Raw genomic sequence first — 12,951 nt, 5'->3', positions numbered from 1 at the left:
GGGAGTCCAGCACGTAAATATCTGAGTCTGGACACAGGGCAGAGGACATTAAATAGGGAGTTTCACTTGGCCAGTTGCAAAAAAGACAGTTGGATTTAAAGTACTGAGGAAAATGAACCTTCAGCCCCCCCTCCCCTGCCATGGACCACATTCTGCCAAGCACTGTGCAGTCCCCCCAAAACTGATTACAAGTAGCAAAATAATTATAGCCTATTTTCAAGGTAACTGTAACCCTTGGTACCCCACAGCTGCTATGGACAGCTTTTTCCTTTTCCACTAAAAGATAAATAAATTTCAGGGGCACAATGGGATGTGGGCAGCCTGTGGTCTGTGGGCCATGAGTTGCCCATTCCTGGATTACATGGACCAGGCTTCCCCAACCTGGTGCCCTTCAGATGGCTTGGTGCGCAATTCCTGACATCTCCAAGCTCGAGATAAACGCTCAAATGACAGGCTTGTCCTTGGGATTCCTTGCAACGGTTTGATTTCTAGGAGTTGCTTCTGTAACCAAACCGTAGTGACACTGCAGGTATCTTAACTGACACTACTGTACTTTAGTATCACTTCTCTTGGTTAGTACAGCACTGCAGTACGGCTTGAACATGCAGCACTACATTTAAGGACCTAGCAACACTGCAGATGATCAAGTTGACACTTACAAAATCCTATGAGCTCTATTGCGTATGCACTGATTTCTCTTCTGGGGGAATGCTACAAGCCATTTTTATGTGTGCAACAGTATCTATGTCTCTTCCCACCAGGAAGTGCTACTGTTGCAGGAAAGCTGCATTTTCCCACCTGCCAAAACTCAAAAGTTTGGTTAGGGGCAACATATGTGATTTCTTCCCTATTGCAGCCTCCCCCAACTCAGCGCCTGCCAGATTTGTTGGAATTCACTCCCATCATTCCCAGCCAGAACAACTGGCTAGGAATCACAGGAGCTGCAATCCAACACACCGGTAGTGTGCCAGGTTGGGGAAGGCAGTCTATTGTGACATGAATGTTACAGGCTCCCAAAAGCTACTGCCTGTGGCATCATCAGTGAGGAATGCCTGCCCTTCTTTCCCACTGCAGCATCTTTGCAGATTAGACTTAATGACAGCATAGTGCCAAGAAGAAACTAAGGGTATGCATTTGTATGTGGTACTTTGCCTTAGCCAAAAGCTACAGAACAGCTAATAATGTTTTCTTCTTCATATCTTTCGAAGTACCATCAGATCCTAGAGAAGCATAATTCTGCAGGGAAGTTGACCTATGGGTTCCCTCCAGTGAGTAGCACCACGTACTTCAAATATGCCAATTTTGGGAAGGTGGTAAATAACCAAACCCCTAGGAAAGTCATTGCTTCGAGTAGAGGATTTCATCAACAGGCTTATGAAGCCTTCAGGAAAGAAACTGCCTCTAGATTTCACCAGGCCTTGGGCAGCAGGCATCAGTATGGATCAGAGACCAAGCCAAGGAGCTTCACTATGGAAAATATTGTACATGGTCAGTGGAAAACCGTAACATTTTCTGAGTACACTCAGCATGGGCAAAAATGCAACTAATGTAGTCTAACTATGATGAAATCTAACCTCTGGTAGAAGAGGAACAACAACCAGAAAAGCAAACCATGCTCTTAAACTCACTATCCAGCTTTGGATGTGGGCAGCCAAGACAGTACTGATGCAGACTACTGTAAGGAAAAAAAATACCATGTAACCTCTTCCCTTTCCCATCTTCTAGAACTGAATTTTTCTCCTCCCCCTACACTATATAATAAAATGCTCAGGTTGGAATGAAGACCCTCTAGTACTTTATAACACAGCAGAGGAAGGCCAGGAGATGGGGGTGGGAAAGGTAATGCTTTCCTTCCCTACCATGCCTGAAAATTCCTCATCCCAACCCAAATAGATCTAAATAGCATTACAAGGCTCATGTGCAAGGCTGGTGGGAGCCTTGAAAAGGAAGGTTTCTAGGGGTCAGGATATACCTCAACACTGTGCTAACAGTTCTACTTTTAATTTACTACGAGAAGCAAAATGCCAATTTGAAGCATACTTAAAATAAATATTATCGTAACTGGATTGTGCATGCAGAGAACAAATACAAAGCATCTTTTTAATGGTTTTTTTTTTTTTTTTGCCTCTGGTGACCTTCAGTTACTGCAAACTGAGGCATTCCCTAATTCTGAAGACAAAATTATGCAAAGTTCACCATTAGTGCAGTTGCAAAGGGCAACTTGGAAGAGTGACCTGGAATGGCGGTCAACAGCACAATCAAGTAACTTCAAATCTTTGCTTGGCTGCAAGTAGGAGAGCACCTGATAGGTAAGGACGTAACACTCCAAAGTTGGAACCAGCAGGAACACTAGGGACATGTTACTGTTTATCACTGATGGCAGGAAGAAATCAATTTAAGCAGAAAGAGTGCAGTGCAGCCTCTGCCACACTGAAGCATTTCCAGAGTGACAGCATCTTGTGAGAGACCAGATGGTTATGGTTTCAGCAAAGACAGGGAAACTGGGACAGAGAAACTGAACAGCCATTCCTAAGTGACTGTTAAGAAGTCAAGGGCTGAGGGACAGCTGAGTCAGCAAAGGCAAAGTTAAGCCATGCAGATGTTTCACACACAAACTAAGTTAGCTACGTGTTTCCTCACAGTGCCCTTTGGCTCTGGGCCACATTCTGTTCCACAAGGCTGGCAGATTTCATCTTGCAGCTGCAGTGTGATTGCAAATTATCTACAGATATCTCTGCATAGATACATTATGAAATCTGTACAAAGATACGGGGTGGGGTGGGGATTTCCTTTCCAGAGTTACAATCTACAATTTGTAACAGTCAAAACTGAGCAAAAAAAATTCTAAGCAGGTATTTTAAGTGAAAATGGTTCTACGACCAAGCTCTCCGCAGTGTATATGGGGATGAGATTTTGGTGCCCGAGTAAAAAAGGTACACTTGGCACACCAGCTGAACATCTCACAGATTTGAAGCACCAAGCCAAACCAATGGGAAGGTGTAACTCACTGCACTTGCTGTGGCCAGTGTGGCATGGAGCTCTGGTGGCTGGCAACCAGCTCTGCTCCCAGCTTTGATCCTGCAGAGGCGAGTAGGAATTATCCCAGCAAATGTATAGTGATTGGGGCCACTTCTCTAGCTCTAAAGTTAGAAGGAAGGCTGGGAGCTGCATGTCAGCCAAGTGGCCAAGGTTTCTGTGGTGCCACTGCAGTGCCAAAAGCTTCATGGGGCCAACCAGCATCCCCACACCTTTGTCCAGTTGTGCCCAGCCCAGAACCCTCTTCATGGGATATATTTTTGGAAATTAAGGCCTTGGGCTCCACTATGAATCTGCCTCTGTGTGAGAAAGCTGGAGGGAGGGGCTCAGCGAGATCCCATATAAAAGCCTCATTCCCCATGCATGGGAGTCAGAAGGAAACAGATCACGCAAACCCCAGTATCAGAAACATTGTGCTCCTGAAGAGCCAATGTATTGTCAGTTAAGGCAGGGGGCAAAACATTTTAGTTCACTGCCAGGTATTTTTCTCTCTCTTGCTTGGCTTCCCTATGTGATGCAGGATTTCGAATAATCTGCTTCTGTCACAGATGTCATAGAAATAAGGTGGATATGTAATAGTGTGTTGGGCTTATGGGAACCAGGTTTGAGCCCCATGCAGCTACAAAACCCCCTGGGTGGCTTGGGTCCAGTCATCACTATCTTTTGGACACATTTACAGAAAGGAGCCTTCAATGTCAATGGGAAAAAAGGAAGAAAGGCAAGCAGAGAAAAAAAAAAGGACAGAACGAGTCAGAGAGAGAGAGAGGGAAAGGACAAGACAAAGAGGATTTCTTTGGGAGGAGAGGATATAAGGGAGGTAAAAATTATGAGGAGAGAAAATGCATAGAAACATAGAAACACAGTGAGTCATAAGGGGTCTCCTGGGCCATCTAGTCTGACCCGTGGCTCCACTCATGACATGCCCAGCATGGGCATGTCCAGACTATCACTAAACACCCTCACCAATGGGGCTTCAACCACCTCTCAGGGAAGCCCATTCCATACCCTAGGGGACCTAACCGTCAAGAAGTACTTCCTGGCACCCATCCTGAATCTTGGTTCCCTGAGCATTGCTCCATTGGAACACGTCCTTCCCTCCACTGCAGAGGAAAAAAGGTCATGTCCCACATCTGTGTGGCACCACCTCATGTACCTGTATGTCGCTAACAGTCTCCTCTCAAGGCTGAAAAGACGCAGCTCCCTCAGTCTCTCTTCATACAGCTTCCCTTGCAAACCAGCCACCACCCTAGTGGCCCTTTGTTGCACTGATTCCAACCTTGCTATATCCCTCTTGTAATGAGGGGCCCAGAATCGAACACAATACTCCAGCGGGTGCATCAGAGTCATACAGAGTGGCAGTTAATATCTCTCTCAATTTAGAAGCCACACTTCTGGCTATGCATCCAAGGGTGGCGTTCACCCTCTTGGCCACAGCGTCACACTGCTGGTTCATGTTTAGCCTGCAGTCGACCAGCACCCAAGATCCCTTTCACAAGGGCTGCTCTCCAGCCACTTGTACCATAACCTGTACTTGTGATGCCCATTCCTATGCACCAAGTGCAAGACCTTGCACTTATCTGCATTGAATGTAATCTTGTTATCCCCAGCCCACTTCCATACCCTTTTTAAAGATTGCGGCCACTGACACCACCCTCCAGTGCTCTGGAACCTCACCTGTTCTCCACGAGGCCTCAAAATGGAGGCCAGCAGATGTGAGAGTTCCCCTGCCAACTCCTTAAGTACCCTCAGGAGTACATCAGGGCCTGGCGCCTTGGTAATGTCCAGTGCCCTGAGGAGCTCCTCAATTTCGAGGGGGGTGACTCTAGTCTGTGCCCCTAAATCCCCAGCTTCATCTGATCCCCATATGTCTAATCCCTCTAACCACCTCCTTTCGCATCCATGGAGGCACTTTCCGTCACCTCCCCACCTTGCTAACTAGAGGTATCGTCAAGGCTTGTGCCTCCAAGACCTCCCCTTTTAGTGCTACCCACCCCTCTTCAACTCCCTTGCCTTCCAGTACCCTGTCCCCAGAGACTTTTCCCAGTTTGGTCTTCAACTGGCCAAAGCTGGCCCTTGTAAAGTCCCAGCTTCTAATACCTGACCTGCCACTCATCCCCATTCCCCTGATCTCAAAGCAAAGGATGGAGTGATCATTCACATCCAGAGCTCCCGTAATCTGTACCCCATCTATCAGCTCCTCTTTGCTGGTCAAGACAAGTCAAGGATATTTCCTCCTCTCGTCACCTCCTGGACCTTCTGCATGAAAATCCCTCCCTCTATAGCACCTAGGAAGTGACCTGGTTGTCTCTGCCAAGTTCGACTAACAACAAATGTATGGGAAATTGAAATTCAGGAGGAATTAAAAAAAAGAAAAGTGAGAAAAAGATGCTCAGAAATATCAAGGAAAAAACAGAAAAGGTAGGAAAAATACTCTGAGGAACAATAATAGGAAAGCACTACCAAAGGTGGTTGAAAAAGAACTGAAAGAAATGGCAGGACCTCTTCCATTTTGTATGGATGCTGGGATGGGGGACAGGTTCCTGCCAAAATGCTCTTAGCTGTTAATTCTTCTCTGCAACAGGCTCCATGCAGGCACAGAGCCCAGATGGGTGGGACGGGGCGAGGTGTGTGTGCAGGGGGGGGGGACAGTAATCCTAAAGGACCACCTTTTCTCATATATACCTGCTCGACCACTACGATTTGGGCAGGATGTCCTTCTAAAGGAGCCATCCCTCAAGGAGGTTAGAGCAGTGACAAATAGGAGAAGGACCTTCTCGGTGGCTGCCTCTCACTTGTGAAATAAGCTTCCCAGAGAAAGTCACCAGGTGTCAACATTACTTTCTGGCGCCAAGAGAAAGCATTTCTCTTTTCTAGACATTTTAAGCAATAAAAATGTTAACAGCTAGTTTAATGTTTATATTAATTCTCCATTTTGGTTGTCCCCTCCAGTAGTTTTAGTGTGTTATTCATTGTTGGTGCCATATTAACTATTTAATGTTTTATTGAATTGAATTATTTTATTGTTTTAATGTGTATATTATTTTTAAATATTGTAAGCCACCCAGAGACTCTATTAGGAGTAGGAGGACACATATAAATGCATGCATGCATGCATGCATGAATGAATGAATGAATGAATGGATGAATGAATAACTAGATATGTGTGATGCACAGAGACCATGAAGAAGAATGCAGGGTGACTTGGCACCAGTTGCCAATATCTTTTGGCGTAGTCTACCTCACTGGCTGTTGTGAGGATAAAACTGGGCTGGGCTGGGCTGGGCTGGGCTGGGCTGGGCTGGGAAACCAACTATGCTGCCCAGAGCACGATATAAATCTAAGGAAACAGAAAAGATTACAAAGCACTTTTCACAGTATAACATTCATCAATACTGGCACGAACAATGCTCGCTTTCCAGGAATGTACTTACCCCCAGGGAGCTACTCCCAGCAAGGTCACTTGGTTTGTTCACATTATTGCGGAGAGGAAGAGATGGGGGGCTTTGGGGGTTCGGTGCTCTTGAATCTTCACTGTTGAGCAGTGGGACTTCTTCTGGATTAGCACCATCTCTGGGAACATTTGCTTCTTGTTTGGAAGACTGAGGTTCTGCAGGATCCTTAGGAGGAGATTTAATATTCAATGGCTCTAATGGAACTGGGTGGCTTGATGCACTTCCATTACTGGAGCCTGTGTCCCTCCTTAGTGGGCTTCCCCTGGCATGCACTACATGTGCCCTCTGTGCTGGAGGCTCTTGGAAGGATCTTCGTAGTCTTGCTTTACTTTGATGTTCCTTGTTCCCATCCAACCACCTAGGAAGGGGAATTCTGTCATCCGATGCAGGCAGGAAATCTACTGGATGTTCAGGCTTTGCAACAAACACCAAGATGGAGGAGTGTTTGCTGTGAGTGGTGTGAGTCAAGACTGTCTTACACCAGTGAGACTGCATACAGTTCACCTGGATGCACATCTTTCCTGTGAGCCAAAAGGCATCACAGGCAGGGCTCTGACAGCAAGCAGCTTGACAAGAACGAACAGAATGAAATCCATCCAGCCGTTGGAGTTGGATGCTATCTTGTGACCTCAAAGGACGCCCTTGCAGAGGCCTCCCTGGTCTGCAAACGCTTCTGCTCCAGCTTGCCTCTGACCAAAGAGAAGTAAAACAGTATCAGTTTTAAAGAAGAATCCAACAAAATACGGCTACGCTAGGCAATTATGATGCCTAATCAAAAAAGCAGTGTGGTTTCCCCTCTGCACCAATAAACAAACGATCAGCAGCAGCATAATCACCTAACTGGCAAGTTTCTGCCTGTTAAAGGTATCTCAAAATCTGCCAACTCACTTTGCCTAACGGTATGGCTGTTCGTGCAACGGTGCAAGCTTGATTCCACCAAAGAGGCACAGCAAGAAACGAGGAAGCAGTTCTAGAGATTCTCATCCATTTCTGCTGCTGAAACTGCACCATTTGCTGCAGAAACCATCTTCTGTGCACAGTTATCATGGCTAAAGAGTGGCATGGAAATACACTCCCATGTACAACCCTAATTATAACTGCAAGGCTACTGAGGCGTGTGGACCTTTTAATTCTTGACTACAGTGTGCAACAATGGTGGCATATTAACACCCTTATAATGACTGTCAAAGAACAGCTAAATATACAAGGTTAATTAAGCATGCCACCAGAGGTTAGCTAGCTCCAATAGCAGCAGGTGAAATGATTCAGTCCCTGCTTCCTTTTTCTACAGGGTAATTTGTCAAGGCCATTCATAGATGAGGTGGAATGTTCTGCCGATTAAAAAGACAAGTAAAACCAATTGATTATGATTTTTCAAAGTCGTGGATTGATGAAAATACCATACTATTTCTTGCTGAAGGTTTCCTGGAGATTTCAACAAAAAACTAGTCTGTTTGATACTCCGTTTCATGTTCTTTTGCACACTGTCTTGCCAAAGACAGAAAGATCATTTCACCCCAGGACAGAAATGCAAGCAAAGAAATACTGGCAGAATAGCCACACTGGAGCAGATCAACGGCCTGCTGGGTCTGGCATTCTGTTTCCGGATCAGTAAACCAGCTGAGTTAACTAAGCAGTGAACACAAGTAATGGATTAACTTCTGGATTGTTAGGCCTTAAACAATTTATTAATCCAAGTTTACATGTCACCCTGAAAACTTCCAATTGAATCAACTGGAGGTTGTATACAGCAACTGGAAGAAGCTTTCTGGTACCACTCATCCTAGCAAATTAGAGTATACCTGTACCTACATCTCGTGGTAATAAATTCCACAGTTTAACTATGCACTGTCTTAAAAGAATACTGTGTTAAGTAATACTTTTATCTGTTCTGAATCTTCCATCAGTCAGCTTAACCCTTGGTTCCTTCTATGAAGGAAGGAAAACCCTCTCTTTCCACTATCCTCACATCGTACCACATTTTCTACACCTCTGTTATGCCACCTTGCTTGCCTTTTATTAAGCTTGTTGTTGTTAGTCGCAAAGTCGTGTCTGACCCATTGCAACCCCATGGACAACATTCCTCCAGGCCCTGTCCTGTCCTCCACCATCTCCCGGAGTCCACCCAAGCTCACACCAACTGCTTCAGTGACTCCATCCAGCCACCTCATCCTCTGCCGTCCCCTTCTTCTTTTGTCATCTATTGTTCCCAGCATTAGGCTCTTCTTCAGGGAGTACTTCCTTCTCTGTAGGTGGCCAAAGTATTTGAGTTTCATCTTCAGTATCTGACCTTCTAAAGAGCAGTCAGGGTTGATCTCCTCTAGGACTGACTGGTTTGATCGCCTTGCGGTCCAAGGGACTTGCAGGAGCCTCCTCCTGCACAAATTTGATAAGTTTCCTCAAAGGAAGTTTTTTCAATCCCATGAACATTTCCTTAGCCCTTTTCCCAGCTTTTCCATCTGCAGAGTATCATCTATGAATACAAGAACTGCAAGTAGTTTCCAAGTGGGGCTGCACCATGAATTTAAGTAAAGGCATTATAACATTGATCATTTTATTTTCAATTCCTTTGCTAAAGATCTTCATGATGGAATTTCCTTTTTTCAATATCAGTAGCATGTTGGGTTAACATTTCCATTGAGCTACCCACCAGATTCCTTTCCATCACAATGATGAGGTCTTTTTCTCAGTCAGTTACCACCTGCTCAGCCCCTAGTGTATGTGAAGCACAAATTTTTTGCCTCACTGTGTATCAATGTACAACTGCTTAAGCTGAATCACACTGGCCACTTTAATGTGTATTTTGTTGATAGATCTCTTTTTGGAACACTTCACATTCCCTTTTTGTTTTAACTACCATAAATCATTTATGAAAAAGATGAAAAGTGCCCTTCCCAAAACAGAACCCCATGGGATCATGCTCTTTACATCTGCCACTGCAAGGGCAAAGCATTTATTCCTATTATCTGCTTTGAAAGGGCCTTTGTCAAAAGCTCCTTGAAAGGGACTTTGACAAAAGCATTTGGGAAGTTCAAGAAAACAGTACCTATGAGATAACCCCTATTCACACATATAGTGACACTCCGAAAAAGCTCTAAAACAATAATCAGACAAGACTTATCTTGGTAGACATCATGATGATTCTTTTTCAGCAGAACCTGTTCATGTAAAAGCTTGACAATGCTATCCTTAATAATGCTTTCCACTGATCTGCCAAAACAGTTAAAGTAATCAGTCTTTAATGTCCTGGCTCCCTGTTGGACCCTTTTTAAAAAGTGGTGTTACACTGGCTAGTGCCCAGTCCTGTGGCTCAGAAGCTGATCTTAGGGACCTGTTGTATATATTTTTATTAGAAGATCAACAATTTTGCATTTGAGTTTTAAAAAAACTCTTGGATGGATGCCACCTGGACCCAGTCATCTGACTGCTTTCAGTACTTCAATAAGGTCTAGGATTTGGTAAACCAGACTACAAGAGAAGATTACTGATAATCAGCAGGCCAGAGCAACTCATGTTGTAACAGCTGATCCACTATAAAAGTTTTCAGAATAAGGCTTGGCCTCTGACTCTGGTCAGAGTAGAAACTCTTTGATACCTTCTTTCCATAAGCCTGCCTTGTTTTTCCATTCCTTCTCCCTTGCTGTGTCCAACTTTGCTCTGATTGTAGGTTCTTGGCCATTACTTTTAGAAGGAGCTGGATATGGCGTACATATTCCCAGCTACCTGGCAAAGCAAATGACTGTAGCCACTGTGGACATATGTTGTGTGTCTGTGTTTTCACAGCTCTCAAGTCAGACAAAGATTTCCCACAAGAATGTATGACAGGAAGTGACTATTTGTAATACAAACATTATCCACATTATCCACAAAGATTATCACAAAATTTTCCCACCCCTTCAGACCAAACCTCTGATTTTTTGGCCAGGTGGAAAAAATGGCTAACAAGGCACCTGTGCTGAAAAACTTGCCTATCAAGTTTCAGCCTAGAGCACTCCTTAATGGCTAACTTTGACAGAGAGGTCTCTGAATGGAAATCATACAGAACTACAACCTGACACCACTAGTAATGACATGCTTGTAACACTACCATCTGTTTTGATCTGAGGAGCCTGAAATTCACAGTCCTGCCTAAGGGCAATTATTAAAGTACATAAAATAAGGGTGAGTAGGTTATTGGCTGAGACTCTAAACTTTTAGCTTAACACACACGTGCAATCAAGATGTTTTAATACTGTTTGAGGTTTGTTTGTTTTAAAGAAAATGGAAGTATTCTTGAAGAATCTGAGCTACTTGCTCTTCAAAACCAAAGCTAATGTGACCTAGACTCACAGATGCAAATAGATCTTGTGAGCGCACAAAGCATTTCTTTCTATTTGCGGAGGCAATTCCAGAGCTGATGAAATACCATTTCAGAGGTTCACCCCAACCTCTGAAATATTCACCCCAGCTGAAGCCGAAATATTCTGGTGTCCATGTTCTATACAGCGCTTTGGATCAAGGAAACATATACAGCACATCATACAGAGTTAGGAATAATTTTTTAGACTTGTAATTGTTCTCGTGACAGAACAGGACACGCTGAGCAAGAATCAATATGGGTTCTACAAAGTGATGCAACATTTCATTCAGTCATTCTTGACCACAGTGCAACCTATTTTTTGTATCAAACCTATATAGGACTTTTTATGCGATGGGGCAATGATCACTAGATAAGATTTAAAGAGGGTACAACATGAAAAGGAATGGACTATTAGTTAAATAATGTTGCTTAGAATATAATTACAAATTAATTCTCCATGTTAAGAAGCAATATACTTCTAATTTCTGATAAGCAGGGATCTCTCCTTCCATTTTGTACTGCCTGTGGGCAGCCCAGAGGATTCTGGCCAAGTTCACCAAGGCAACACTGAGACAAACACTAGAAGCTGTAGAGCAAAGATTCTCCAAGGTTACCCTCAAGGGGTCATTTCAGGACATTACCACTGCTCTGCTTTTCTTAACACCTCCAAGCAATTGCCCACAGCAACATTTTAGATGGAATTTTAAAAAGCAGAGAGGGAAAAAATGGAGAAAGGTATACTATTCTTGTGATAAGGCTGACTTTCGCATCAATTTTATAATTGGTAGTGTACAACTATGTATTCTACCTATTGTCCGAGAAAACCAAGACTCAATCTTGGAAGTTTAAAAGGAAAACCAGTGTGGGAACAGCCCTCACAATTGCCTTGTCATGTACTTCATGTTAATAGAGTTAACAGCAGCTGTGATTCCAATTAGCCTCCTGCTACGAGAGCCTTCTAGGTATGTTGGACTACAACTCCCATCTCTCCCACCTAGCATGCCTGGTTGGCTGGACACCTAGCATAACAAGAGCCATGCTGGATCCAACCAAAGGTCTGTTTTGTTGAACTTCTTGCTTTAACAGCAGCCAACCAGGTGGCTGTGCAAAACACGCAGGCAGGATGTGAGCGCAACAGCACCCTGCTGCGCTTGTGCCTTCAGACGACGGGAGCCGCGATGCAACACCCCTGGGCAGCACCAGCTGAAGAGAGCCGGATTAGATCCTTCTGTTCTGTGTCCCAAGGATTAAAGGAAAGCAACCTACTAAGATAGCTGCCTCTGGGCTGGAATTGCATGCCTCCAGCAGATTAATTCACAAACTGGGTCAGGTCTTTAGAACACCCTTAGAGCAGGTTCCTGGGTGGAGGTTATTAGTGCTACTGAGACATTAAGAAACAGATTATCTAGTTTTTTAAACAAACAAACAACAGGGAGAGGGTGTAAGAACATAAAACGCTATCATAGTAACTAAGGAGCTGGTTATTGCACCTTTAGGAAATCCAGTTTACTTTTTTTTCTTTTTTTTCCAAGTCATACAGGTTTGCTTTTCATAAAAATAGGATATTTCTCTCTAACTGAATCATTTCTATTGCACTCTTTTGAGAGGCTTGACATTTTCAAATTCAGTGGCCACGGAGCTGAGCCTGCCCTTCCAACTGTCAATTGTTTGCCTTCCCCTTCTCTGAGTCTCATTCTTTGATACTCCTGTTATACAACCTTCCTACTCTAACAATTTTCACTAGGCTGTATGGCGAATGTAACATATGCCATTTTGGTATACCAATTCTGCATTACTCTAGTTCTTCTCACCCTAGCGTAATCATGTTGTCTGTAATGAAACCCAGGTCCGAGCAGGGGAAAAAAACACCTCCAGCTTTCCATATGTCGCCTTTGTTGTTCTCCTGTGGGTACTGGGGAAATTTCACATCTGTTAAAAGTCATTCAGATATATTATAACCACATTATTATATGTGTTTTCTTGCCCAACAATGGCCACATGGGTCAGATAGTCATTCTTTCTCAAATATCATTAGCTGGTTAGTCTGGAATATACATCCTTTGTTCAGTTGTTGCAGTCAAGGATTTTCTGCCTTTTTTTTTTTTTTTTTTTTTTTTTTTTTTT

General features: G+C 43.8%; 1 protein-coding gene across 3 annotated transcripts in view; it reads right to left on the bottom strand.

Moving 5' to 3' along the window:
- Window positions 1–12,951, bottom strand: part of KIAA0319L (KIAA0319 like) — an 82,265-nt gene that overhangs the window by 47,556 nt on the left and 21,758 nt on the right. For all 3 annotated transcript variants that reach the window (XM_044424652.1, XM_044424653.1, XM_044424654.1), the window contains exon 3: window positions 6,468–7,177. In XM_044424652.1, coding sequence (XP_044280587.1) covers window positions 6,468–7,177 — 710 coding nt within the window. The remainder of the gene's footprint in view (window positions 1–6,467; window positions 7,178–12,951) is intronic.

This window comes from Varanus komodoensis, unplaced genomic scaffold, assembly GCF_004798865.1.
Source record: "Varanus komodoensis strain SLA01 unplaced genomic scaffold, ASM479886v1 scaffold15, whole genome shotgun sequence".
NCBI classification, from domain to species: Eukaryota; Metazoa; Chordata; class Lepidosauria; order Squamata; family Varanidae; genus Varanus; species Varanus komodoensis.
This window is presented reverse-complemented; position numbering and strand designations above follow the sequence as displayed.